Genomic DNA, 27,020 nt, shown 5'->3' with positions numbered 1-27,020 from the left:
GGAGGTATCAGGGGGACAAAGAAGGAGAGGGAAGCAGAGACATGTGAACCAGCAGAGAGGGAGGGGCCAAGACCATTGCGAAAATGGAGCTTGGGGTGAGGTGAATCCCCAAAACAGAAACTCGGTCAGGAAGAAATCGGACAAGAGACCAAGCAGAAACTCAAGGGCACGAGTGGCAGAGAGAATAGAGGGACCCAGAGCCAGACCACATGGGCATCGGGGTGGGCTCATCCAGGTGTGGTGCTGGCCTCTGCCTGTGATCCCAGTACTCTCCGAGACTGAGGCAGGAGGATCACAAAGTCAAGTCCAGCCTGGGCAACTGTCTCAAAACAAAACACATTGGAAGGGCTGGGGATGTGGCTCAGTGCAAAGTCCCTGAGTTCAGTCCCCAGTATGCCCCCCACCCCACCACACACACAGAGAGGAGGGACCAAGGCACAGAGAGGGAGCCACAAGTCCAGAAACACCAGGACATACAAAACCCAGCTCTCTGGGACCATGGGGCTCCAGCAGCCCCTGTCCTCATCCTGCAGCCCCTTCCCATCCCCTTCACCTGATGGTCTTGCATGGCACAGCCCCGTCTCCCTCTTGGTTTCCCCTGTGCCTAGGCCAATCCTGGGCTGCCTCTGCTCAAAGGTGACCTCTGCTGAGAGGGCTCCAAAAACAACAGAGGGGGAGACTGAGGTCCGTAAGGCAGTGTCACCAGACAGGGTCCAAGGAGGTCCCAAGGTAGAGATCAGGACCCTGATGTTCCCCACTCCCTGGGCAGGATGCAAGCTCTCTGACTTCTGTAAAAGAAAAAGGATTTGTTTAACAAGCACATTGAGGTTTATTAGAAAGAAATGTAAAGGTACACTCAAAATGAGAGGCTCTGCAGAAGAGGAGAGGTCCCTGTGACCTCCAGCTGTGTATACTTATGGGGACCTAAGGGGGTCCTTAATATGAGTGATTTAGGTTGTGGTATTCTAGTGTCCCTTGAGTTTGCGTATGTCCCCATTTGATGGGCTATGTTAAAATACAAACCATTTTGCATGTGTTTGAAGTTGAGATCTGCTGTTCTCACAATAGTGGTTTCCTGCCTAGTGTGGTGGCACACACCTGTAACCTCAGTGCTTGGGACGCTGAGGCAGGAGGATCACCATGAGATGGAGACCAGTCTGGACTACATGGCGAGACTTTGCCTTAAAAAAATAGCAATGTCTTCTGAGTATGGAGGTCTGCAGGGTTAGCAGGAAGGAGTGAAGCATAGAGATGAAAGGCAAAAGGCACAGGCTCAGAGGGCAGGGCACAGGCTTGTTGTTTTTAAGACGCTTAGAAATTCTTTGCTGGAAGAGGGGGAAAAGCTTGAATAACTTTTGTGTCATAAAGTTGCGGTTTTAAAAAATTTATTTATATTCATTTTTTTTCAGTGCATGTCTGCAGTACACAATGTTTATATCCCGTGTGTGGAGGTTGCAGAAAAGGGGGACCCAGCCAGATGGGAGACACTCAGCTCCGAGGAACTTGGAAAGCGAATGGCTTTATTACGCTGGCAGACTGGTGAGAAGCTCCGTTCCAAACCATCAGCCCTGTCTCGGGGTTAATAACACACTTATATAAGTTGTTCACAGGAAATGCAAAACACTTGCAGGAAGCACTAGGAAGGCTGCTGAGGGGACTTTCTGTCGTTGGTTACGTAGTGTTGCTAGACAGATTAGCTCGGGCAAGTTAATTGGGGGTTCTGTATCCTAGAGCAGGAAGGTCCAGGCTAGGGTGAATGGGAGAAAGCCATCACTGTCGTGGACTGAGCCTCGCTGTCTCTGGGTGATAGCTCCTTGAAACCTTGGAGTCGAAAAGAGACACTGCAGTACCCAGTGCTGATCCCAGAGTGTCCTGATGTGAAATCCAGCAATACTGTTATTCTTTGTTCAGAATGACTTTAGCCTGCTTTGGTTTGTTTAGTCTCAACCTAGATGAAGGTATGGATAACTGCATGTATGTTTAAGTGCATAGGATTGATAACCTTGTTACTAAGTTTTTGTTGGATAGTTGAACAGAACTGTTTGCAGTCTCACTGTTTGAATGTCCACTTTGTATGCTTCACTTTTGTATCTTGAACAACTATTTGTAAGAGGACAATGTGTAATCATCAACTAGTGATTTCTTACTATTTATTTTTTTTCTTTAAAAGTATGTATTATTTCTACCCCTTTTCTGTTTTGTTTAGTCTTTCTTTAAATAAAATTTTAAAAAAACAAACCTTGGAGCTAGTTATGATAATAAGATGCACTTTTGACTGAGCTGCACGTCCTTCCATGCTGCGGCTGGCATGGAATGCCAGGCTGGTGGGTTTTTCCAGTCTCTAATCATGGGAACAGGCTGCACCAGCCTTTCCTTGTCTTTGACTGTAGTGGCAGACTTATGTTTTAAAACTTCCTCTACATTTACAATTTCCTTTATAATAACACATCTTAATTCCTCTTTTCATTCCTTTCCCGTCCCTTCCCTCTATCTCTTGATCCCCTTCACATTTGAGAGAGGTCCTTTGTCATTTCGTTTTGTGTTCTGTTTTTTGAGACAGGGTCCAGCAATGCAGCTCAGGCTGGCCTCGGCCTCACCAGGAACCCAGGATGATCTCCGGCTTGTGGTGATTCTCCCACCTCGGCCTTCTGACCGCTGGAATTACAGGTGTGTGCCACTATGCCTACCTGCTCTACTTTTCACCTATTTTTTTTTAAGACTTCCTCAGTAGTAGACTGGCTTAAATGGGGGTGTGGGTGATGTGCCCTAACCTACAGCAAGAAGGAAACGCAGGTTGGAAGCAACACAGACCCAGTCAAGTCCTCAGCCATCGGCCTCAACGCAGAGACCAGACATTCCCAGCCATCAAACACACTCGAGCCTCCTGCCTCAAATTCACCCACACGCACACCCTCCCAAGAGGAAAAGGCTCCCAAATATTGAGCCATTGAAGACACAGCTAGGTGAGCCTGAAAACCACACTGAGAGGCACAGACTCGCAGACCCTGAGACACTCAGGTTGCACAGACCACACACGCAGGCCGTACCCCAGGAACCAGCACTTTTGCTTATGAACCCCATTAATCCAGGCTCCAGTTCTAAGATACAGTGAGCCCCCACCCCCTGCGCTCCCTACACATGCGCATCCACATCTAAGGTGCCTGAGAGCAACGAGAGAGCGGAGAGTGTGCAGGCCAGAGAGGCAGCATCCCCACCGCCCAGCTGCCTCTTCCCTCTCCACCGATCAGACAGACAGACAGACAGATTACAGCTCTTAGCCGTTATTCTCCACGGATGCTGAGAACACAGCAGAGGCCAAGATAGAGGGGGATTTCAAATCCATCCCAAAATAATGACTAGCAGAGGAGGCAGCAGACTGGGCAAATCAGACAGCCAGAGACCCTGAGCGCAGAGCAGATGTCGGGGTGTCCAGTAATTCACTCAGTTATTTGCTCATTCCAGAAACGTGTGTTCACTCTTGATCTAAGGCCAGAGCCTGTACTGGTTCAAAATGTGACTCACGCATAAGAACTCAGGCAACTGCCACCGTCCCACAGCAGGGCAGAGCTGATGCAGGCAGTCATGTACACTCCCTGAGCATCACAGGGCACTGCTGTAAAGCACAGCAGGCTGGGCATGGTGGTGCACACCTATAACCCAGCACTGGAAGGCTGAGGCAGGAGGATCGCTGCAATTTTGAGGCCAACCTGCACTACAGAGTGAGTTCAGGGCCAGTCTGAAATGCAGAGTGAGACCTTGTCTCAAAAAGCCAATAAGGAAATAATTATAAAGGAAAACACATGAGTCAGAGTAACCCATTTAGCAGGGACTAAAACTTGGTTCTACTGTCTTCCGAGGCAGGCAGAAAACCCAGCAGCTGGGCTTGAGATGTGGCCCGGTGATGGAGTGCGTGCTTGGCATTCAGGAGGTCCTGTGTTCCATCCCAGTACTAAAAACAAAACAAAACACACAAAGCCTAGATTGGTAGAGAGGGGACAGAGACAGACGAGGGACAATTTATTTATCCGTCCTTCCTCTCCTTCACGGCTTCTGCATACAACCAAATCTAAGGCACCACTGGGTGCCGAGCACTGCTTTTCTGGTCTCAGTAACAAAGAGAAAAATGCTATCAATAGAAAGATGCCCTGATTTTTCCTCATCCCTGCAGGTTTTATTTTACACTTACTGAACCAAGCCCTTGCTAAACTTACCTAGAGAACACGGAGTCTTACCTACACCAGTCTGCTGTGCACAGAGGTGGGGGCATAGGTGAGCTCGGTGGGCCCCAGGACTCCTGGGAGACCCATTTGCCTCTGAGCTATTGGTGTGGGCACTTTCCACACTGCATTGTCCCCCATGTGTCAGGGGCCTGAATCCAACGCCACTGTCACACCCAAGTAGTGACCTCAAGACCACAGTGGCTTCCTGGCTGATAGCACTTGTTAAGATGCCATCGATTGTGACTGTGACTTCCCGATTTCAGAATTTTTAAAGTGCACAGAAGAGAGTGCACACTTGTAATTCCAGCACTCTGGAAGGCTGAAACAGGAACACTGTAGGTTTGAGTCGAGTGTGAGCAATTTAATAAGACACCTTGTCTCAATAAAGGGAGGGCTGTGCTGGGTGGGGTGACCCATGCCTGTAAGTCCAGCACTTGAGAGGCTGAGGCAGGAGGATCGCTGAGCATTCCAGGCCAACATGAGCTACACAGTGAGTTTAAGGGCAGCCTAAACTACACAGTGAGACATTGTCACAAAAATAAAAAATAGAAAAAAGGAGGGAAAAGCTGGGGATGAAGTGGAAGCCTTGAGTTCAATCCTCAGTCCTATTCAAAAAATAAAAATCTTTTAAAGTGCATCTTAGAACCAATTGAAGGTGAAGATGTTTCTTTAGTGTCTTCCCTGTGCCAAGGGTTTGAAATTCAGGACGCCCCGGTGACTGAGACAGCCACCACCTGTCCCCACAGGACTCAGAATCCAGGGAAACACAGACCGTCCGGGGCTAAGGCTGGCGCAGAGTTGCCTGGAGACCTGTGGGAGCTGAGGAGGTGCAGGAGTCCTGGCTGAATCAGCACAAGCCTCCTGGAGAAAGCTCAGTCTTTGAACCACAGCCCGCCAAGCCACAGACTTGTGGGAAAGAAGCCAGGAAGGAGGGAGACCTTTCTGCCCCCAGAGACACGATTTGATCAGAAGCAGGTCAAGGACGGAGGCAGTGGCCTTGGGCGCCGAGTGAAGGGGGCAGCGCAAACACCCAGGGATCAAGATGAAAACGTTAGTGCAGGATTTTAACAGACAAATGTAAAATATCCGTGCCGTTTTGCTGAACAAAATATTGAAATTTTAAATAAAGGCCAGTGCCGCGCCGCCCATGTTGATGCTTGAAGCGAAAGGAAAAGTGTGCGCTGGCTTTGACGGAAATCAGCACAAGGATAATGTTTCCTTCCTTCTCAGAACTCACTATCTCCCTTTCAAAGCATGGAGCACCCCGGTGTGTGCCAGGCCCTGGCTGGGAGAGGCTGGAGTGGAACAGAGCCTTGACAGCCCCTGCGTGAGGCTCAGAGCTCTGCCTTTCTCCTTCCGCATCTCCCCAGCCCTGGTCACCTTCCCTCCCGCCTTCCCGCCTTCTGTCTCCGTCTCTCCATTCCTCATGACCACGGGCAAACCTGAAGTCGGTCCCCAGGTATTTGTCCATTCATTCATTCATTCATTCATTCATTCATTCATTCATATATTCATATATGGCTTCCTTCCTTCTAAAGGCCGGGTGCAGTTCTAGGCAGTGATACAGTGGTAAATAACATATGGGCGGCACTTGGCCTCCTGTGACTGTCAAACAGTGATGAGAAAAGAGAGGAAAAAGAAAGTCTGGGCAAAAAGAAAGATTGTGGAGCTGGACATGGTGGCACACGCCTGTGATCCCAGCACTCGGGAGGCTGAGGCAGGAGAATTGCTGCAAGTCTGAGGCCAATCTGGGTTATAAAGTGTTTTGAAGTCCAGCCTGAACTTTCAAAATAGTGAAACCCTGTCTCAAAAAAAGACAAAAACAAAAACAGAAAAAAGGAAGAAGAGTAAAAAGAGGAGGAAGAGGGGGAGGAGGAGAAGGGAGTGACAGCTGCCTATCAACATGGGGTAGCCTGAGTGACCACCTGCAGTCCTGCCCATCTCTGTGGGCACAGTCCACACACTTTCCCAGAAAGAGGCAGAGTTCTCTTCCCTTCCCTTGAAACTGAAATTCTTGTGATATCCTTTGATCAGTAGAATTGATAGAAGTGACATTCTGGGTCTCCGTAATATGGAGTAGTGACCCCTGCTTTCTCCTCCTAGGGTTCCTGAGCCGCCTTGTAAGGCAGGCTCTGCCGCCCTTCGTGACAAGCCCAGTGGAGAGGGGTCCACCTGCAGAGGACCCGAAGCTGCACAGGACAGTTCAGCCCCGGCTAGACGCCAGCTGGACGCAGCAGCCCCAGGAGTGACCCTCACCGAGTCCCTGTAGGGGAAGAAGGCCCGCCCAGCTGGGACAAGCCAGCCCCTGGATTTGTGAGAGAAATGGGGGACCCTCTCACATTCAGTGGTGCAATTTGTTCAGAACCCGGGCCAAGAACTAAGGCAACGCCTTGAGTACAAGTTCTAAGGTGCACCAAGAACCTCAGTCATTCAGATAAATAATATTTTAATGAAATAATTTGAAAATCAAAATTAAGCCCCCCTCTTGTGATGTTTTGCAGAAAAAAAGCGGTTTTGCAGAAAAAAAGCGGTTTTGCTTTGTTTTTGTTTGTTTGTTGATACTGGGGCTTAAACTCAAGGCCTTCACAGGTACATCTCCTGCCCTTTTCTTAATACTTAATTTTAAAGCAGGCTTTACTGGGTGGCTAAGTTACCCATACTGGGCTTGAACTTGCCATCTTCCCGCGTCAGCCTCCCAGCAAAATTTAGAGTAAGGACCAGTGTCATGCCAAGTGTGTGCCCTGGCCTCGATGGAAGCAAACTTAGAGATAGTGTTCTCCAAATCTATTCCTTAGCTTAAGACAATACCCATGCTAGGCAATGTCTCCTGACCAAGTAATGATGTCAAACACTTAATAAATTTTATTTTCACTTAACTAAAATATTTTAACAAAATAATGTGAGCTTAATACATCTACTTTACAAGTTTTCAGCATTTTTTGACTCCTGTTATGTTCTGGGTGGGGAGAGGGTATTAACCATTTCACAACACACTAGACTGGGCATTATGGTGGCGTACGCCTGTGACCCCAGTACTCTGGGAGACTGAAGCAGGAGAATTGCAAGTTTAGACCAGCCCAGGAAATTTTGTGACTTAGAGAAACCTTGTCCCGAAATAAAAAATAAAAAAGAGCTGGCTGGAACTGTAGCTGTAGTGTAAAGGCTGGCTTCAATCTATAGCGCCAGAAAAGCAAAAGATAACAACAAAAATACCAAGTCAGGCATCATGACACAGGAGAGCCAGCTTTCAGGAAGCTAGGTAGGAGGAGGGCAAGTTCTCAGTCACCCAGGGGAGCCTGGTGAGACCCTGGTCCAAAGAATAAATAAACCATGAACTCATATGATAGGGCCACAGGTGTAGAGAGACTTTCCTATCAGGCCTGATGGGACTCAGAAGGTTACTGGTCAGAACCCCAAGCTGTTACCCCAAAGTTTGAAGGGGCTGGCATGGGAGGAGGCAAGAGGGAGTGTGGGCAGTCCGATTCTACCTGAGTAAGGGGACAGGGGTGTCCTCCCACGGAAAGCCTCAAGAAGAAATGCCTGAGGCCAAGCAGACAGCATCTGTTGTGAATCACACACACACACACACACACACACACACACACACACACACACGTTCCCTGCACTGGAATCGACCCCAGACTTTGTAGGACTACAGAGCTTCACCTGCTGCCCCCGGAGTCCATCTGCAGAGAAAGAGAGGTGTTCAGGGGGCTTACTTTTAATTTTTCACTGTAACTTTCCAGATGGTTTCATTATCCGTTTTAGAGTTTCTGCTAGATGCTTGAAAGGGGTATGTCATCCAAGCTTTTTGACATTATTGAAAATTATTTATGACACATAGACACATAACAGATCGTGTTGTTCACAGCCAAACCTCTCCTTGTGAAAGGAAGAAAGAAGGGAACTGTGTGTGAGTTCCCACACGGGGACAGGGAAAAAAAAGGAAACTGAATTTCCCTCAGTGGGACAATGACTGAATAAATGTTGGTTCTTCCACACTGCAGGCAGGGAAAGCCACAGCAGATGGCTGTTAAAAAGCAGGGCTCGGTCAGGCATGGCCGCACACATCTGAAATCCCGCCGTCTGTGGAGGGGAGGCGCTGAGGCAGGATGATCACAAGTTCAGGCCCGGCCTGCGTAACTCAGAGACTTAGCAAGATGCTGTGTGAGGGGAAAAAAGGCTGAGGAGGCAGAAGGCTGAGGAGGTACCTCAGGCCTTGAGGCCAGTCTCCAGTACTGGGGGAGAGAGAGAGAGAGAGAGAGAGAGAGAGAGAGAGAGAGAGAGAGAGGACAGAACGGGGAAGGGGAGGGAAAACTAGGCAGGGGGACAGAGGGAGGCTAAAGGATTTAGAGGATTTCAGTAAGGAGTGAAAAGCAGACCATCATGCAGAGAGCTATGGCTAGTATCTTATTTCTGGAAGGTAAAAGAACTAGTCCCATAGGCCTGTTTGTGTGAAAACACGTTCATACCTACACACTGAGATCCCTGCCCGTAAACCCATGTGTGTGTTTCTCTGTGTATGTACTGAATGTGTATGTAGGACTACAGTACCTGACTGCTTTGAAACAGTCACGCTTGGTACTTAATACATGTTTTTTGTCTTTTTGAGCTCGCTATGCAGCCCAGGCTGGCCTTGAGCTCACTTTGTAGCCCAGGCTAGTTTGGAACTTGCGACAATCCTCCTGCCTCAGCCTCCCAGGTGTTGGGATTACGGCGTGAGCCACCACCCTGGGTAGCCCTCAATGCACTTTGATGAGAAGGCTTGTCCCAGTACTGTGCCTGTCGTTTGTGTCATGGGTATCTGACACATAAACCAGAACTTGGCGGTGACCGTTGCCTTGAGACTTATCACCATTTCTGACTAAGCCAAGCTGTTCAGTACTCGCTGGTTTTCTACTCATTGCATCGCCCAGAACCAGTGAATTTTAAATTTGGGAATCTGTGGGAAGACAGAGGGCAGGTGTACAGTTTGGATCTGAAATATCATCAAAGGTTCATGTGTTGAAGGTTTGGTCTCACTATGGCGCTCCTGGGAGGAGCTGTCTCTGTCTCTGCCTCTTCGGCCATGTGCTGCGCCAACAGGTCATGAGACTGAACCTCCAAAACCGTGAGCCGAAATAACCCTGTCCTCTTCAGCTGGTTTCGCTCAGGTACTTGCTATGGTGATGGAAAGCAGTCTAACGCACCTGGGTATTAACAGGATTTCCAGAGTTGGAGGCCCGATGCAGGGGAGTCAGTGAGAGAAGGCGGTGAGGCAGAGCCCAGCAGGGAAGCAAGAGGGAAGGCGCTCACTTTAAAAATTAAAGGCAGGAAGCCGGGTGTGGTGCAGCACACCTGTAATCCCAGCATCTGGAGGCTGAGGCAGGAGGGTGCCAGGTTCAAACCTAGTCCGGGGAACTTAGTGACTTAGCGGGAACCTGTCTCAAAGCCAAAAAACATGCAAACAGAAAAAGGGTGTGAAAAAGAAAAATTAAATATAAATTAAAAACCTGTCTGGAGGTAATAAAATGAGAAATATGTTGGGAGACAGGTTATCTCAGGCCAGGAAAGAGGCAAGGAGAAGTGGCCGGGCAGGAGCCACTGCGTTCAGCTGTTTTGGTAATGTTTTATCTTTCAGGAGCAGTGAGAGACACCCCTTAGTCCGTATTTTTTACAGGGAGGGGGTGAGACAGGATCTTGCTACAAGTACAGTCTGGCCTTGGACTCTGCAATCTTCCTGCCTCGGCCTCCTGAATCCTGGGATTACAGGTATGCACCACTACACCCAGTTTCTATTTGTTTTGCATGCTCCAAAAATTTTATAGTAAGTTTTTAAAACTTGGATAATATGTTCACATTGATGCCTTTATGGGAAATCAGAACTGTACCATAACATTAAATTCTCTGCCCCACCCCACCTGCTTGCAGACATTTCCCGAGCACTGCTGGTCGGGTGCGGGCTCAGTGGAGACCAGACGTGCCCTGAACCTGAGCCCTGGGCCTCCTGGACCAGGAGGACACTCCTGGCCTGGCCTCTCACTGCCATCCCCTTGGTGCAGACACTGCAGAGAGAAGGCCACGCAGGGCGAAGGGGCTCCAAGCTTTGAACATGCCTCTCGGCCACAGGACCCAAAGGGCACTGCTGCACTGCGACCTTCATGGTGCCAGCCTCCAGCGGCTGGACAGCTCTTTATGCTGTGAGTGGCTTTATGCACACACCTGGCTTTTAGTCCTCACACCAACTTGACTAGGAACCACGACCGCCCCATTTCACAGAGGAGATCTCCGAGGTCGAGATGCTCACCCAAGGTCCCAGGACTGATAACTGGGAAAGTTATTTTGGAAGCCAGACTGGCTGGCATCTGATCTCCTCTTAATTACTGTGCTGGGCCACATCCCCAGCCCAAGCTGTGGATCATCTTCTTCTTTGTTGTTGTTGTTGATTTGTTGTTATTGTTTTTCTTCTTGGTGTTGGTACTGGGGACCGAACCACGGCCTTTGCACTGAGCTGTATCCCAGCCCTTTTTGCTTTTTATTTTCAGACAGAGTCTCATTAAATTGCTAAATTGCTAAGGCTGTGCTCAAAGTTGTGATCGTCCTGCCTCAGTCTCCCGGAGTGCTGAAATTATAGATGTGTGCACCATCGTATCTCTCTCTCTCTCTCTCTCTCTCTCACTCTCGCTCTCTCTCTTATACTTGCCTTAAGCAGATAATTTTTAACTCTGGGAAATTAACCCCTAACTGCTCATTATACAATTCCCTTTGCTTCTGTGTATATTTTCAAGTATTCTTAATATTTAAGGGAGGGGAAGTTTATCCTGCAGAGTCGGTCAGATGCAGGTTCAAACCCCAACCATGACTCACTGTGTTTTACCCCCATGAGCATATTTCCTGTTCTGTGTAACATAGATGAACAATGGTGTCATTGTGGTGGATTTAACCACAAGGAAGTGACTACTTCCGTCGGTTGGGAGTTTAGGTTGTGCTATCTCTTACGCTTCGCACATCTTACAGTGAAGTCTTACAGTCCTAGGAGTCCAACAGGTACACAAGGCAACAAGGCTCAGCAAGGTTGTGAAGCTTGCTCAAGGCCACACAGTACATCTGTGTCCTCACGTGGCAAGGAAACCCGAGCTCCCTTGTCTTCAAGCCCAGGTTGGTTTGAATCCAAAGATCTATCTGGGCAGCCAGTGGAGGGACTTCTTTCTTCCACCCCCACCTCCGCCATCCTTCCCTTGGAGACCTCTGTGCTAGTGAGGCTCGGAAAGTTGACATCACAGTAACAAGCAGGGCGGCATCTGGGTGGCTCCCCTTCCTCGATCCTGGACAAACAGAAATGGCAGAAATGATGCTACCTGATTCTGAGGCCAGGTCACAAACACAGTGCGGCTTCTCTCTCTCTTGGGATAGTCACCCAGGTACATCTAGCCCTAAAAACAAGTTACCACAAACTTTGAGGCTTCAAATAGCACCCATGTGCACACCCATGAGGATGCTACTATAAAAAATTGGAAAATGGCAATCATTGTCAACAAAGGGGGAAAATCATTGTCAAGAAAGCTTTGTGCAATATCAGTGGGAGTGCACAGAAAACAGTGCGGCTGCTGTGGAACACAGCGACTCTACCGCTGAATAAGAATCCAGAAGAACTGAGAGCAGGGGCTTAGCGAGTAAGATTTGTATATTTCTGTTTACGGCACATTATTCCGGTAGCCAAGATGTGAAAGCGACCCAGATGTCCAACAGAAGGACAGATCAACAATGTGATGCATCCGTACAGTGGGACAGGACTCAGCCATTTCCAAGAAGCAAATCCTGGCACGTGCTGTGGTCTGGGTGAAGCTTGAGGACATTCTGCTGAATGATGACATAGGGTCAAATCTTGTGATTCTATTTATCTGAACACTCCAGAGCGGTCAAGTCCACAGAAACAGAGAGAGGAATGGCCTTGCCGGGGCTGGAGGTGGGAAGCGGAGAGGTGTTTTGTTTAATGGGTACAGTCTCAGTTTTGCCAGATGAAGTAGTTCTGGAGATGCGCGGCCCCGCGGTGTGAAAGCCCAGAAAGAGGTGAGTTTTGTGTTCCCCACTGCTACCACTAAAAATTCAGAACTACAGTGTCAATTTATCATTGTTTTGTAATGCAAAGTCTGGTGGGCTTTCTGGGTTCTCTGCTTAGGATCTCACAGGTCAGAATAAAAGCGTTAGCCAAGCTGGCTTCGTGTTCAAGCCCGGGTCTTAAACCAAGATCGTTTGGGTTTCCAGAAGAATCAGTCACTCGCGGTTACAGGAGGTCTTGCTGGCTCTTGACTGGGTGGGGAGGAGCAGGTATCACTTGTGGCCCCTGAAGCCACTCGAGGACCTGTCCATATGGACCCCTCCAACTTTACAAGCACGGCTGCAGAAAATCCTTCTCACGGCTCAAATCTAATTTCACTTCTGCTGCACCCAGAGAAAGCTCCACATAAGGGCTTGTGCGAGTGGGCCACTAACTCCATCAAGATACTCTCCCTTCTGATGACGCAGACTCCACCACCTTGGTAGCATCTGAGAAATTCCCCCTGTCCCGCAAGTGTGTCACTGTGTATGCTTGTGTCCCTTCAGGTTCACACTTCTGGGAACTAGGGTGGAACATGGGGAGGCTGTTTTAGAATCTTGCCTATTGCAGGCCAAGGTGCCATGTTGTCCTAGCACCATGTGTCCATAGGTGTCCTGACCACAGCTCCAGCTAAGGTCTCAGCCGATGTCCTCCAGCAATTGTCAGACAGACGTGTCTGAACCTGCAGATGGTTCCAGTGCCTGTTCTCAAACCACCCCAGCCAACTCCCCAGAACTTCTGCAGCAGAGACATGCCAGCCCCAAAGCTCCAAGTTCCTAAACAACTGCTTTATAGTCAGAAGTGGTATCATGTGCCTGGGAGACTGGAGCAGGAGACTTGCAAGTTGAAGACAGTTTGGAGGCTCAAACTGGAACAAAGTTTAGAACGCTGTAAACTGTGCTTCATGAGAGATTCTGGTCAAAGATCAGAAGACCAAAATGTTGGCAGCAGCATGACACCAGAGGCCAGGCTCATGAGGTTTCAGTTTGGAACAAGGACCAGAGGCCATGTGTGGTCACATGTGTTACTCTGGCAAAAAAAATCTCCATGTCCTGAAACTGTGGGATTAAGGGTGATAGACTAATTGATCTGCTTCGGACATTTCAAGACAACCCAACCTTCAGACCGTTGCAATGGGTACTGCTGGCTGCTTTTAGCCAGAGTTACATTAAGACTCAGGGACAAAAAACAAACCAACAGCCCAGAAAAATTTGACAAATTTGTGACTAATAGGGAACCAGATATAAAGCTGGGGCCAAAGTCAATGTGATTGCTGTAGAGACCCATTAAAAGAAGCTAAGTACTTAGTACAGGGACAAATGGCATCATTACAGGTTCAAGGGTAAGGCAGGCATGCTGGCACACTTCTGCAATTCCAGTACTCAGGAGGCTGAGGCGGGAAGATCATTGAGAGTTCAAGACCAGCCTGGGCTACAAAGTGAGCTCAAGGCCAGGCTGAACCACATAGCAAAACCCTGTCTCAAAAAGACAAAAAAAAGATTTAAAAACCTGTCAACTTTTTACTTGAGAAGAGAGTCCCTGGATCCTGCTCAAGAACAGCCTCATACAGAACTGGTTTCCTAGAATTCATTTCACCATGCTCTTCCACCCCAGCACTCAGAGGCCACTATAGCCATGGTCCAAGCGCAGGTGGCAACTGCTCAAGCTGGCAGCAGATGGCTTTGCCCTATGATACTATTTTGTGTGCATGCAGAATTCAAGAGATACGGGGTCAGGGAGGATTCCACTCAGAGTTCAAAGGAGGATGTGGGGGACGAGGCACAGAGTTCTGAGAGGAGAGTGCCTAAGTGAGGGAATGCAGCAAGGTGCAGCGGGGAATCTGGAAGATGCCAGGAGTGTGGAACGTGTGCTGAGAAAAGCTGTGGACTGAAGGGAGCCAGTGCAAAGCAGATGCCACGTGGGCTACAACCGCCACGGCCATAGGGGCCGGGCCACTTACGTCCTTTGCAATCCACATCACACCACCGCGTGCCCTGGTGCAGACATGGAGCTCTGGGACTCGACGTTTGCCTTGCTGACTTCTGTTCACGCTTGGGTCCTATTCTTCCCTCTCCCTCTCTCTGTGTTACTCGAGATTGAACCGAGGGTTTTCGTACCTGGCTATATTCCTCAGCTCTTTTTAAGTTTAAGAGACAAGATCTTGTGAAGTTGCTAAAGTGAACTTCAACTTGTGATGGTCCTGCTCGCCCTCCCAGGGCTGGAATCGCAGGGTGCACCGCCATGCCCAGCCAGTCTGCTCTTTGCTATCCCCCATTTCTCCCTTCTGGAATGAAATATTTGCCCTGTGCCATTTTGCTTTGGGATTGTGTTAACTTGTCTTGGGTTTTTATAGGAGTTCACAGCTGAGAGTTTGCCTTGAGTCTTAGAGGAGAGTTGCACTTGGGCCTTTAGCAGTATTGGCACTGTTGAGACCTTGTGGAAGGGATACTTGTGCTTTGGTTGTGTGCTGGATAACTGTGTCGTATTAGGCAAAATTGTGGCCTTGTGCTTAGATGGAGATAGAGGATGGTTTAAAGAAACATGTTTGTGTATCGATTTAAGAACAGGTGGAATGTAACAGTTAAAGAGGATTGGGAACTTCATTGGCTTGGGAACGGCCCAGGGGATTAGTCAAGCATGCTCCTGGGTGAGTGGGCGGGGGGGGGGAGGGCGTGGTCATAGAGGCATGACCTCAGTTCCCCATCTGTAAAGACCTCCCTCACCCCTTCCTACTGAGGGCTGTCTCCCTCATCTGCTTCCCAGCTACCACCACCAACTCAGCAGCTTTGCCTCACTATTTCCTTCCTCCATGATGTTCCTACCTTGAAACCAGCTGAACACAGACTGAATTCTCTGAAATCATGAGCCACATAAACCATTTTCCGATTGAGGGTGTTAGGTATTTGGCCCCAATGAGGGGAAAGATGACTAATCCAACTCCTTTGAACTATTGAATCAGCACCTCTAGATGCCTCTATTCTTTTGTTAGTTGTATATTAACTATCTTATTGAGCCTACCTCAGGGCCTTTGCACTTGCAGTTTCCTCCGCTGCAATGTCCCCTCCTCCACTCAGATATCTGTATAGCCCTCTCCCTTCCCTTCAGGTCTTTACTTAAGTGTCATCTGGCTGAGGCCACCCTCCATCAAATCAGACCTCTTGGCCACACTCCCCATTCTTCTTCCCTACACTGTTTTTTCCATAAAACTTACTGCTCACTGGAGTATCACATGTGCCATGTGAATATGCTCTCTGGGATATGTATTTCATCCATCTCCCTCACAACCACCACGAGAAGAGGGCCTTCTGTCTTTATCCCCGGCACCTATCATTAGAACTGTGCCCTCCGCTTAGACTATGACAATAGATGCTTGTAGATGAATGGCAAATGGTTTGAGTTCTTTTGGGTGCCCTTTCTGTAACTTTCAGCTGAAAGAGATGGTTCCCAGCATCCTGCCTACTGTGAGTTCCCCATTTTTACCTCTGCTCCATCTCTTTTGTTTGGTGCCTACTCCAAAATGATTCTACTCCAAGCTGGGCATGATGGTACAAGCCTGTGATCCCAGCACTTGGGAGGCTGAGGCAGGAGGATCACTGTGAGTGAGGCCAACCTGGGCTACATAGTGAGTTCAAGGTCAGTCTGAACTACATAGTGAGATCCTATCTCAAAAAAAATTTTAAATCCCCAAACACAAAACAAGACAAAATGACCTTCCCTCCAGACTGACGTTTGATCCTATGTCCACCCTGACCTCGACCCTGTTATCTACAGCATCCCACTGACCTCCCCTGGCCCCTTAGGTGAAAGCAGACCATGTCAGGCTCTTCAAGGCTGCAACTCCAAAAATAAAAACAAAGCAAAACAAAAAGGGAAACTCAAGCTACTTGGTGCTGTGAGATTCAGTTCATTCAGACTTGGTTACCGCTGGGAGAGGGAACTTGACCGGAGGGGGCGCCCTCAGCCCACCCAGCCCCCAGGCCCCGTCAGTCCTAGCCCTGGCAGGACTGGAACAGGCTGCTGTAAACACCTTGGAAGGGGTCTATTGAGTTCTCAAGCCCCACCTTGGCTGCCAGGACTCTGCCTGAAGAGGGAGACAGGAAGAGGAGAGTTTTGCTTCCCAGTGTTGGAGAAAACTTAGTCTAATGTCGGGGGTCCCTAGTTTGAGGAAGTAGGCTTAGCTTTGGGGGCCCCCTGGTCTGAAGAAGAATGTGGGCCTTTTCAGTCTAATAAAGAATAGAACAGCACAGGGTGTGAGAGAGGTCTGGCCTTGAGGGCCCCTTATCTGAGGATGGAGCTGTAGCCCCAGTGGAGCAGAGGCCTGCCCTTGCGTCCAGTGGGTGGCCCTAGCCAGGGGAAGACACAGCTTGGAGGACGCAGGAGGTCCAGCCCTTGGGGACCCTGCTACCAGGAAGCAGGCTCAGCCTTGGGGAAGCTTAGTCCAGGTTTGGCCTGGCCTCTGGGAAGCTGTAGAACACAGGCTCATCCTGGAGCCTGACTTCCCGGAGACATCCCAGGGGAGGGTGAACCAGCCCCAAGTCCTCAGCAGAGCACTGCGACCCCCAGGGCCAACGCCAGCAAGGGCAATGCCAGGCCGGGGACACCTGTGGCTCCCGAGAGGCCTCGGGACTCCGGGAGGGTGCGGCGGCGGGGCCTGCAGTCAGGCTGGCGTGACAGCCGGAGGCCGCGGAGACCCGGAAGGTCCCGGAGCTCCTGGAGCTCCTGGAGCCGCTTGGTCGCCGACAGGGTGCTGCACAGGTCTCGGGTGCCACAGCCGCGCAAGCTCACGTTCCGGCCACCTGTAGAGAGGGACAGAGGAGGAGCACGAGGAGGGGACATGGGGATCCCCCCTCAGGGGTGATACCTGCACACACTCAGCACCCCCAGGACCAGCCCAGCGTCCTTGACCCTCTGAATGCCTGTCCTTGGTGAAAACCCACCCAGAACGTTCTTGTCTCTGACCTGGCCTTGATCACTGTTGTCCCCTTCATTACACATATTAACAAAAATGTGACACCTGCAGGTCACACAGCCTCCCTCTTGGCTAGAGCAAAGCTTTCCAGCTTTCTCATGTGCTTCTCAGATTAGCCTATATGAAGCAAGATAGTAAGATGCAAATGCAAAGCCGGGCCCAGCACACCGGAGGCTGAGGCAGGAAAATCCTTGTGCATTGGAGACCAGCCTGGGCTACAAAGTAAGCCCAAGGCCAGCCTGAACTGCATAGTGAGACCTGTCTCAGAAAGACCAAAAAGAAAAAAAAAAAAAAAAAAAAAAAAAAAAAAAAGAAAGCAAATGTACTGGGTTTATTGAAAACATGATAGAGGATATGTAAACAAAATGGTCCTCTTAAAATTTAAAAACCCTCATAGTTTACTTTTAAGCCCTTATCTTTTAGACAGATAAATGGGCGAAGTGATGTGATACCTAAATGTGCTTCAAATATTCAGGTCAGTATGGTGATGGATGGGGAGTGCATATGGACTTTACTAAACTTCCACTTTTCTTTATATTTGAACTTTCCTATAATTAAAAAAAGTTAAAAAGAAATGCCAAGCTGGGTGTGGTATATACACAGGTAATCCCAGCACTCTGGGAGGCTGAGGCAGGGAAATTACAAGTTCAAACCAGGCCCAGGAGTTTAGTGACTTAGTGAGTCCCTGTCTCAAAATAAAAGTGAAAAAAGGGCTCGGAGGTTGCTCGAAGGCCCTGGCTGGGTTCAGTCTGGGTTCCTCCAAAAGAGGCGGAAAGGAAACGTCGGACTCAGTGCTGTGATTCTGAATTGTCTTGTTTTGCCTGCCCTGAACAGGCGTAGGTGCCCTCAGAGCTATCAGTCACTGTGTAGGACACTCTCATGACCACCTCCCCACCCCACACCTCAGTCACACACCACTCCACCGACGTCCCCAGGCCTGAACACAACGCGCATGTGCACCCCCCCCCCCATTCCATGCACAGACACACTCTCCCCAGAGCCTCCCCATGCACACACAGAACACGCCCCAAGGGTGCCCGGCACAGCCATCCCCTGCACAGTGAGTAGACTCGAGCAGTCCGCACCACTATCGCTACTCAATTTCATCAGTTCCAAGGTGCACGGTGTCTCCCCTGCGTCCCCACAGTGTAGCATTTCTGAACAGAGCTGTCCCCTCCTTCCCACTAACACCGGCTGGCATTCACTGCAGGGCCGCACGTGCACTTGTGGGTGCACTCGTGATGCACTCGTGTGGTAGTTAGTTACTAGGTGTGCGTGGCTACGGAGCCTCTGACAGGCACGAGTCTGCACTGACACGGGTTGTGAGCGTATGGTGGACGCTAGATTTCAAAGATTTAGGGAAAACTGAACGGAAAATATCTTGTTTAAAACCCCTTATATTGATTGCAAGTTGGAAATGATAACTGTTGGATATGCTGGGTTAAATAAAATATGTTATTAAATTAATTTCCCATTACTTTTTACTTTTTAAATGAGACTACTGGAAAATTTTAAATTGCACATGTGAATCACATTATAGTTTTTAGAAAACACTCATTAGAAGCTGAATAGATTGTCTAATTCTCAATGCAGTCTTGTGATTAAGAGACTATTATTTTCCACTATATTAGATGGAAAAATTGAGGCACAGAGAGGCAAAGTCACCAGCCCAAAGTCATCCAGCCTGTAAGTCCTGAATCCGGGATTTGAACCTGGGCAGCTTGGCTGTGGAGTCCTCCTCTTATGCCCTCTACTCTTGCTTCTCTTGTGAGCTCACTGTGTCCCCACAAAAACCTGTGAGGCGTGTGTCCACCATCTCCATTTACCATAGAAAAAACTGAGGTTCAAAGAAATTAATCGGATGCCTCGGGCCACACAGAATAATAACAGGAGATGAAACCCCAAACTGAGGTGTGTCTTTATCCAGAACCAGTGTGCTCAGGCTCAGCTGTGCACACCCATGTACACACACACACACATGCACACACACACACTGGACACACACGCTGCCTCCATTACCTCCCTCGGATGTCAGGTCCAGCTGGACACACTGGGTCTCCCCGCGGGGACACCGCATGTAGAAGGAGGCGTTGCAGGGCCTGGGCTGCTCCTTGAGGCATGTGGGGCACAGGTACGTGCTCAAGGCCGGCAGAGCTGCTGTACAGGGCGGGGTGCCAAGGGGACTTTCAGGACCTCCCAGGCCTTTGGTGCCCTCGGGGTAGGCCACAGCGGGGTGACTTGATTGAGGGCTCCCGCTGAGCTGGGATGGGGAGACTTAGGGAAACGGTTGGGAATGGGGTTGACGGGCCTTCCTGCCCACCTTCCTTTCTCAGCTGAGGACAAGCTCCCCTCAAAGTCAGCCCACCACCCCTCAGCTGCCACAGTACTACTCCCTGGTGGCGACGTACCAAGCTGAGTGGGCTCCTGGCAGTTGCCTTGGCAGCAGGTGGTGTTGACCCAGAAACCAAGGCTGGTGCCATAGGTCAAGGCAGAGACGGAGTAGTTCCGTTTGCAGTCCTCGGAGGCCACGCAGGAGCCATTTCTCCAGGAGACAGAATTTCCATCCCCAAAGTCTGGAAAGATGTGAACAGGTTGATGAGGAAGGTAACCACAACCCACGGCCCAGTGGAACCTCCCCAAATCCCTCTGGGTGTCACCTTGTTGGCCTGAGATCCCCTCTCCCCATTCCGTAACCAATCCAAAGCTGGGCATTGATCAGGAAGACCTTTCAGAAAACCTTTCTTGCTGCCCTGCCCTGTCCCTTAGGGTTCCAATGAACATGGTATGACCTCAGTGTCCGTGAGGCCTCCCCAGCTTGCCTATGGGCACCTTTTGAGGTTTGTCAAACACTTCTGTTTGTAGTACTGGGCCCAGAAACACCCAGTACTAGTGCCTGGCACCTTGTCTTTACTATCCCTGTTTATGCTGCTGGAAGGGCTGGTGTAAGTTCAACTCCACTGCCACTTACAAAAGACTCCAGTTCTCCCATGTATGGGGGCAGATGGACAGGACCTTCACAGGGTGCCCCTGCTCTGTGTGGTGTCACAGACACTAAGAAAGCTACATCCGTGAAACATGACTTTGCCTCGCCCTTATCAAGACGTGGGATCCACTCCCTCATCCCTTAGACCTGCGATGTATTTATGACATGCCCTGGTCACTAGGCCAAGGCAGCAAGGAGTCTGTCTGTGCCAGTACTGAGCCTGTCTCTTAAGAGGTCTGGTACGTCCACTTCCTCCTCCTAGGTGGCCAGCAGCAGTGACCCTACTGTGAGGAAGCTCAAGCAAAACCACCAACCACCTCAAGGAGAACAGCAATCCTGTCTTGAGCAATCCTGCCCCACTGCAGGTCCCGGCGGCCTGTAGTCACACCAGTGACCTTGGCGGTCACCACTAAGAGTAGAAGACCTGCCCTGCTGCCATGGTTTATGTCGGTGGCCCCAGGCCTCAGGCCTTTGCACTGTGCATTTGTGATTGGTTCATTGTCTAGCGCTGGGATTGGTGGTGTCAGTGCTACACCCAGCTAGGGGTGGAGCCAGCATACAATGTAATGGCTGGAAGAAGGTGTCTCTCTCTCTTGCAGGTTTCTGCCTTGCTGTTTGCCACCATAAACTGCACCCGTCATGCCACCATGGCGTGGAGCCAACTGAGTATGTACTGAAACCTCCAAAAACTGTAAGAAATAAACCTTTCCTTTCCCAACATTGGGCAACAGGTATTTTGTCTCATCGAGGAGTAAAAAGTAACTAAGACACCTGCTGAGCCCAATCAGGGGAGAATCATGAGAAACAACAAATCACTGGTGGAAACTAGGAAGCTTTTAAAGTTGTGGTTTAAAAGAAACAGACCATAAAATTTTCCTTCTTCACCGTATTTAAATGTACATTTTGGTAGTGAGCTAAGGTCACATGGTTGTGTAACAGATCTCTAGAACATCTTCACTGTGAAAAACTGAAACTCTACGCCCATCAAACAACTCATTCCCTTCTTCCACAACCCCGGGCAATCACTGTTCAACTTTCTGTTTTGTGATTTTGATGACTGTAGATGTGTGACCTAAGTGAAATCATACAGTGTTTGTCCTTTTGTGACTGGTGAAGCCATTAAGTTTCGAGCTGATTATTGTTTAGAAATAAGTGAAGCCCCCCATTGGCTCTCACTCTGTAGGGCTCTTGCCCTGCATGGCTTGGAAAACTGAGGCTGCAAACCGAGGAGGGCACAGAGAGGTCTTGGTATACCTTGGGTCCCGTTTCTGTCGCCACGGGCACTCACCGGTGATGCCTGCTGTCCTGAGGCAGTAGTTCCTGTCCCCCGGACAGGGGAGAGGGTCGCAGTGGTGCAGGTCTGAGCAGGTAAAACAGATGGTAGCCTTTGGGTCGGTGTGGGTCACAACTGCGTGGGGATCCAGAGAGAGAGAAAGACAACCAGCATGTGTGAATATGTGTGCATGCTCGTGTGTGTGTGTGTGCAAGTTTCTAGGCACATCATTGTTGCCTTTGAGTGTGCAAAGCGTTCTTGCTTGTGTCTCTCTGCAGTGACGCTGTCTAGGAGCCCGAGAATGCAGGGCTATTTCTTGGGGTGCATATCTGGCTGAGCGCATCTCTATTGAATTGTCTGTTTTTCTTCAGCTGTCTGAGAGGGAATAAAGGTGTTTGTGTGTGTGTACTCCCATGGGCCCTGCATGAGTGGGTGTCTACAAAACACATATGGGTACGAACAGATGCACGCGTTTTTAAGCCTGGTTCTGTCGGTCTGTGTGTTTCTGTGGCTTGCGTGTGTCTGTTCTCATCGAAGTTTGGTGTGTAGGTGGACAGCAGAGGGTATTTGTCGATGTCAGTAATGCCTAGGTATAGTTTGTGCTTCTGTATGTTTGTGTGTGTTTCTGCTTGTCTTTCCTGGCCCCTGAATATGGATTTGAGAACCAGCATGTTCACTTTGGTACCGGGAATTGAACTCACAACCTCAGGCTTGCCAGGTAGACACTGTGCCGCTGAGCTGTATCCCTGGCCCTGTCCATAGGAACTGTATGTGCAAAAATTCTGTGTTCCATGTTCTTGTGGTCAGCAATCTTATTTTGCCCTTTTCCTTTCTGTATGTAAATTTCAAGTTTCCAATCTGCCTTTTTTTCCGTTGTGATAATTAACTTAATTCACTGAGTAGTCTGAAAAAGTAAACCTGTCAGCAGCTGGGAATTTGAGAAAGCGGAGGTAAAAATGTTCCTGCTCTGCCTGCAGATTCAGCGAGCGGATCCTATTGTGCATCACAGAATGGTCCTTGCTAAGAAGTTTCTAAAATAGGCGTCTGCACATCGCTGGAGCCGAGAGAATGCTGCTCTGTCCAGGGAAAAGTGCCTTTCTCACCTCTAAAACTTTAATAATTCTGTAACGCTGAATCACTTAAGAGACTGTGGTCCCAGGAAATACTCTTTCAATTAGCATGTCTCTTTTCTGGAAGAAAAAATTGTTGTGAATGTTCTTTGGTAATCCATAAGAAGGCGATTGGCAAATCTGTGTTCTTTCACAAGCAAGATAGTGAAAAAGAAGAAGTCAGAAAGAAAAATACCATCAGATTTGGTCTTTAAAGGAGTTTGCATCTCTAATCTCACTTAAACCAAATGATGTTCCTGTCTGAAATCCATGCACCTCTGCAGAGGTATGGGGATGCTGGGATAGAGTGTGGGTGTTTAATGGATAGCAGTGGTGTACGCTTGTAATCCCAGTATTCTGGGAGGCTGAGGCAGTAGGGTCACAAGTTTTAGCCCAGCCTGGGCAATTTAGCAACTTAGCAACACCCTGTCTCAAAATTAAAAAATAAAATAAAGTTAAAAAAAGGCTGAGGAATGAAAGGGCTTAGATTCAGTCTCCAGTGCAACCAACCAATCAACTAACCAATCGATCAGTTAGTCAATCGTGGATTGGTGCCAAAGGAATTTCTGCTTCTGAGTGTGTGAGGTGCTGTGTGTGATTCTGGGTAAGTGTACCCCTTTGGGTAAGGTGAGGGACAAGGTTCCTTGGGAGTCCAGTGTCGGAAGGAGCACACGGGACCCAGGGAAGTCTGTGAGGGGCTTCGGGAAGAGCACCTAGCTTTGTGAGAGAAGCCTGGCTGCTGCAGTCTGGCTTGGAAGTGAGATGGAATCCAGACTCCGCTGGGCCCAGGGTGTCGTTCACTTGCAGGTGGCAGACGTCTGGTGTAGCACAGCCCTTCAGGATTTGGGGAGCCCCTGCGGAAACAGGAGAGGCTGTCAGGAGAGCCCAGAGCCCAGGCCTCCTAACTTGATAGCTCTCTTTTCTGTCGGAATGTACCCACCTCTTGCTGACGTCTGTATGATTCACTGTCAAATCTACCTTACTGTGTTCTGCGACCTTTGTGCTGCCTGCCATCTATGTATTTATTCAGTGATTCAAACATTACTCCTTCGACTATATCGCACGGAGGTAGATTATATTCTGCAGCTGCTGACCGTAGTAGCTGAGATCCTCGAGGTAAACATCTCTGCTCGTGCTTTCCGCTCTCACCCATGGTGCTTGCTCCCCTGTGCATCTCAGGAGCTGGTTATGAGCTCATATCTGCTTGATGATCTGAGGGAATCCCGGGGGCAATTCTCCACCAGAGGATTTGCTTTTGTTTTGACAGAATCGGGTGGTACTGCCAAGCTGGGCTCTCCTCAGCTCCCTTCCCAGGTCTCTGGCTCTGTGTAAATCCAAGGGCCAGCTTCCCAGCCCTGCCGCTGTCCTAAGCCCTGTGTACCCACAGCAGGCTGTTCGCAGCCTTTGTTCTCGGAGCCTTTCGTATTGCTCACTGCTCTTGCTCTGATCTCTGTTCACATTTCCGTTGTGTCTAGGACCACTTGAATACTTCCTGCACTTCGCAAAGGCTCCAAACAGCATGGGGGAAATGTTTTTGTAAAGATTTGGTTCACCTGTAAACAGCCACATGTCCAGCTGGGGAGGGTGACCAGAAGGAGCAACCCATCGTGAGAGTGGGCTGTAAAGAGATGTATTGTCTCGGAAAAAAACATCCGTATCAATTTAAGGTCAATCTGGTCTTTATTATCACCATGAACCAGAAATTTTTTTTTTGTCTTTTTCGTTTTTATCGGTACCAGGGATCGAACTCACCACCGCACACTTGCAAGGAAGGCACTTATGCCGCTGAGCTAAATCCCCAGCCCCGAACCAGAAATTTTGAATAACACCAATGATTTAATACTCATTCCTGCTGGGGGGACCCCTTCCCCAACATTTTCAAGCCTGCCACCTTTCGAGAATCTAGTCCCCCATACTGCTGGCAGCAGAAGCTGGGGACACTTCTTTCTGTTCCTATTAGGGGGGCTTCAGCATTAGCCTGGTCGCTGGCAGGATGGTTCTGTCTTACGTAACACTTTGCTGAAAAGTTCTCTGCCTCAACTGTCTGCAACACATGCAGGCGATTTTTAAATACTTCTGTGAATTGTCAGAGACATCAACAAGTAGCATCGATGCCTTTTCTCACCGCCACATCCTTGCAGCCAGATGGGCCTTTGCCACCCCTTTAATCAATATACCACGGCGGAGTGAATGCTCATGACCTCCAAGGCTTTGTCATAAAAGTGCAGGAAGCTGCCACCTCATGTGCTGGATGGAGTCTTCGGCTACTATGGAAAAGGCCACGAGGCCGCCATGATGTAAGAAAGCCCATAGCCCCTGCAGGGGGACAACGTGGAAAGACCCTGAGACTCATATATGAGAGAGGCTCAGCCTGGTTTGTCTTAGCCCTGCAGCCCCAGCTCCAGCCACCTTCCAACTGCAAACACATGAGGTGCCTGAGTTCTCTTTGACTCTCCAACCCAAGAAACTCTAAGAATAATAAAATGATTGTCATCTTAAGGCACAAAGTTTGCAGAGGATTTGTTGAATAGCAAGAGCATAGCAGAACGCGTACACAAAGAGACCTTAACATGTATCAGCACGAGGGGGAGGGAGGCGTGTATGCAATTGCCCTGCTGAGAAGAAGGAGCTCTTACCTCCACTCCATGTCCCGTTGAGGGTGACACACTTGGTCTGGGTGCCGGTGCAGTTCATGACCGAAAGGGAGTCACATGGGGCTGATTTGTTTCCAGAACAGTATTGACATGTCACATGGTTAGCCTCGGGCTCTGGCTCTGGTAGGAAACAGGTAATCAGAGCGCAGTGGAGACTGAGGAGCCCTTCCCAGTCCTCCTTCCCACCAGCCTCTGTTCTCCTGCCCTCCTCTCTCCCTGCCCCCATAACAATCCAGATCCTTTGTCTCTAAAGTGGGACCAGCTTGGTCTCCGCTGCCTCCTTTCAAGTGCTGAAGCTTGTTCCGAGAAGCAACAAACAGAGCAGCCCCTTTATTCCTAAAGAAATCACCAGGCTGCATCCTAGGGGTTACTTTATTCATTCCACAAACATTTCTTGAGCACTAACTGTGTATCAGGCATTCTTCCAGGTCCCGGAGACAGCAGTGATCACACAGATGAAAGACTTCCCTGAGAGACCTTGAACTCCAAAAGTGATTACAGAGAGATTCTGTTCTTTCAGGTTTTGGATGCTTTAATATTCTGCAAAAGAGCAGAACTCTGCCTTCCAGGTTCATCACTGTCTGATTAATTTTGAGAGTTTCCCCAGAGATCTGAAACATTTAAGAGGAAGCCACATAGCGTATATTTTTCCTGAGTCAAAACTCGGTCACTGGCTGGGGATATAGCTCAGTGGCATAACACCTGCCTGACAAGCATGAGGTTATAAATTCAATTCCCAGTACCAAACAAACAAACAAAAACTCAGTTATAAATGGGACATGGTGGTGCACACCTGTAATCCCACTGCTCAGTGCTTGGGAGGCTGAGGCAGGAGAATCATAAATTCAGTGCCAGGCTTGGCAGTCTACCACGTTGAAGACCAGCCTGGACTATAGCGGGATCCTGTCCAGAACAAGAGCTCACACTGAAAAACACTGGCAGGTTCAGAGAAGTCAACTGTAGGAAGCATTACAATAGTGAGGTGCTGTCTAAGCCACGCCCACTGGTCACACGGGCATCGTGAACACCTAAAGGCTTGGTCTCTGGTTTGGTGCCACTGAAAGGTGGTAGAACCTTTAAGAGGTGGGCGATCTTGAGGTCACCGGGGCTGAGGCCTACAAGAGGACCGTAGGTCTCGGTCTCCAGCCTCTTCTGCTTGCCCTCTTTTGCCCCCTGTTCACCAGGAGGTGTGCGGGTTTGCTGTGCATGCACTCCCATTAAGATGTGCTGGCCTGCCTGTCACGGGCCCAGAAGCTGTGGCCCAGCCAGCCACGGACTGCAGGTCCCAAAACTGGGAACCAAAATAAACCTTTGTCCTTTGTAAGTTGACTATCTCAGGGATTTGTGTTAGTGATAGGAACCTAATTAACATGTACATGTTGAAATGTTCCATTTTGGCTGCCTTTCCTTAAATGAAACATATCATTTAAATTAATTTCACTGGATGATGTTAGATTTCTAATGGCCAGTGCTACCACAGATCCTCTACCAAATTAGTAGACGTATTTTGGGGTGCCCCCTTCAGTCTTTCAGCATAAAGAGGAGAGTATTCTTGCTCCACTTATTATCCTAACTGGTATTCTATGTGCTGAAGAGCACGCCCAGGTCTCAGCTTGGACCTGGCAGGTTTTTGTGGGGATCCACAATTTAGGAAGGAGGGAAACTACAGTTCTTTGAAAGGGTGCCTGGTAGCCCTCCCTGAGTGCTGGCTCTCTCTGTTGCCACCTCTGCCAAA

The 27,020-nt window shown here is 49.2% G+C and overlaps 1 protein-coding gene and 1 long non-coding RNA gene across 10 annotated transcripts in view; one reads left to right on the top strand and one right to left on the bottom strand.

Moving 5' to 3' along the window:
* The first annotated feature begins 1,428 nt into the window (after positions 1–1,428).
* Positions 1,429–7,155, top strand: LOC134476673 (uncharacterized). Its single transcript, XR_010048479.1, has 3 exons — positions 1,429–1,539; positions 2,561–2,667; positions 6,324–7,155. It is a non-coding gene; the product is annotated as an uncharacterized LOC134476673 (long non-coding RNA).
* A 9,030-nt stretch (positions 7,156–16,185) lies between these two features.
* The window catches only part of LOC106026442 (uncharacterized), a 22,433-nt gene continuing 11,598 nt past the window's right edge, over positions 16,186–27,020 (bottom strand). For 8 of the 9 annotated variants that reach the window (XM_063252234.1, XM_063252231.1, XM_063252235.1 and 5 more), the window contains 6 exons: positions 25,268–25,405; positions 23,345–23,485; positions 21,538–21,657; positions 19,675–19,839; positions 19,286–19,423; positions 16,186–17,093 (listed from right to left, as the gene is read on the bottom strand). In XM_063252234.1, coding sequence (XP_063108304.1) covers positions 16,837–17,093; positions 19,286–19,423; positions 19,675–19,839; positions 21,538–21,657; positions 23,345–23,485; positions 25,268–25,405 — 959 coding nt within the window. In that variant the 3' untranslated portion in view covers positions 16,186–16,836. The remainder of the gene's footprint in view (positions 17,094–19,285; positions 19,424–19,674; positions 19,840–21,537; positions 21,658–23,344; positions 23,486–25,267; positions 25,406–27,020) is intronic. The other variant, XM_063252233.1, reaches the window with a different exon arrangement.

The sequence above is a fragment of the Cavia porcellus genome, unplaced genomic scaffold (assembly GCF_034190915.1).
Source record: "Cavia porcellus strain 051 isolate PalLab524CR breed Dunkin Hartley unplaced genomic scaffold, mCavPor4.1 scaffold_7, whole genome shotgun sequence".
Classification (NCBI taxonomy): Eukaryota; Metazoa; Chordata; class Mammalia; order Rodentia; family Caviidae; genus Cavia; species Cavia porcellus.
This window is presented reverse-complemented; position numbering and strand designations above follow the sequence as displayed.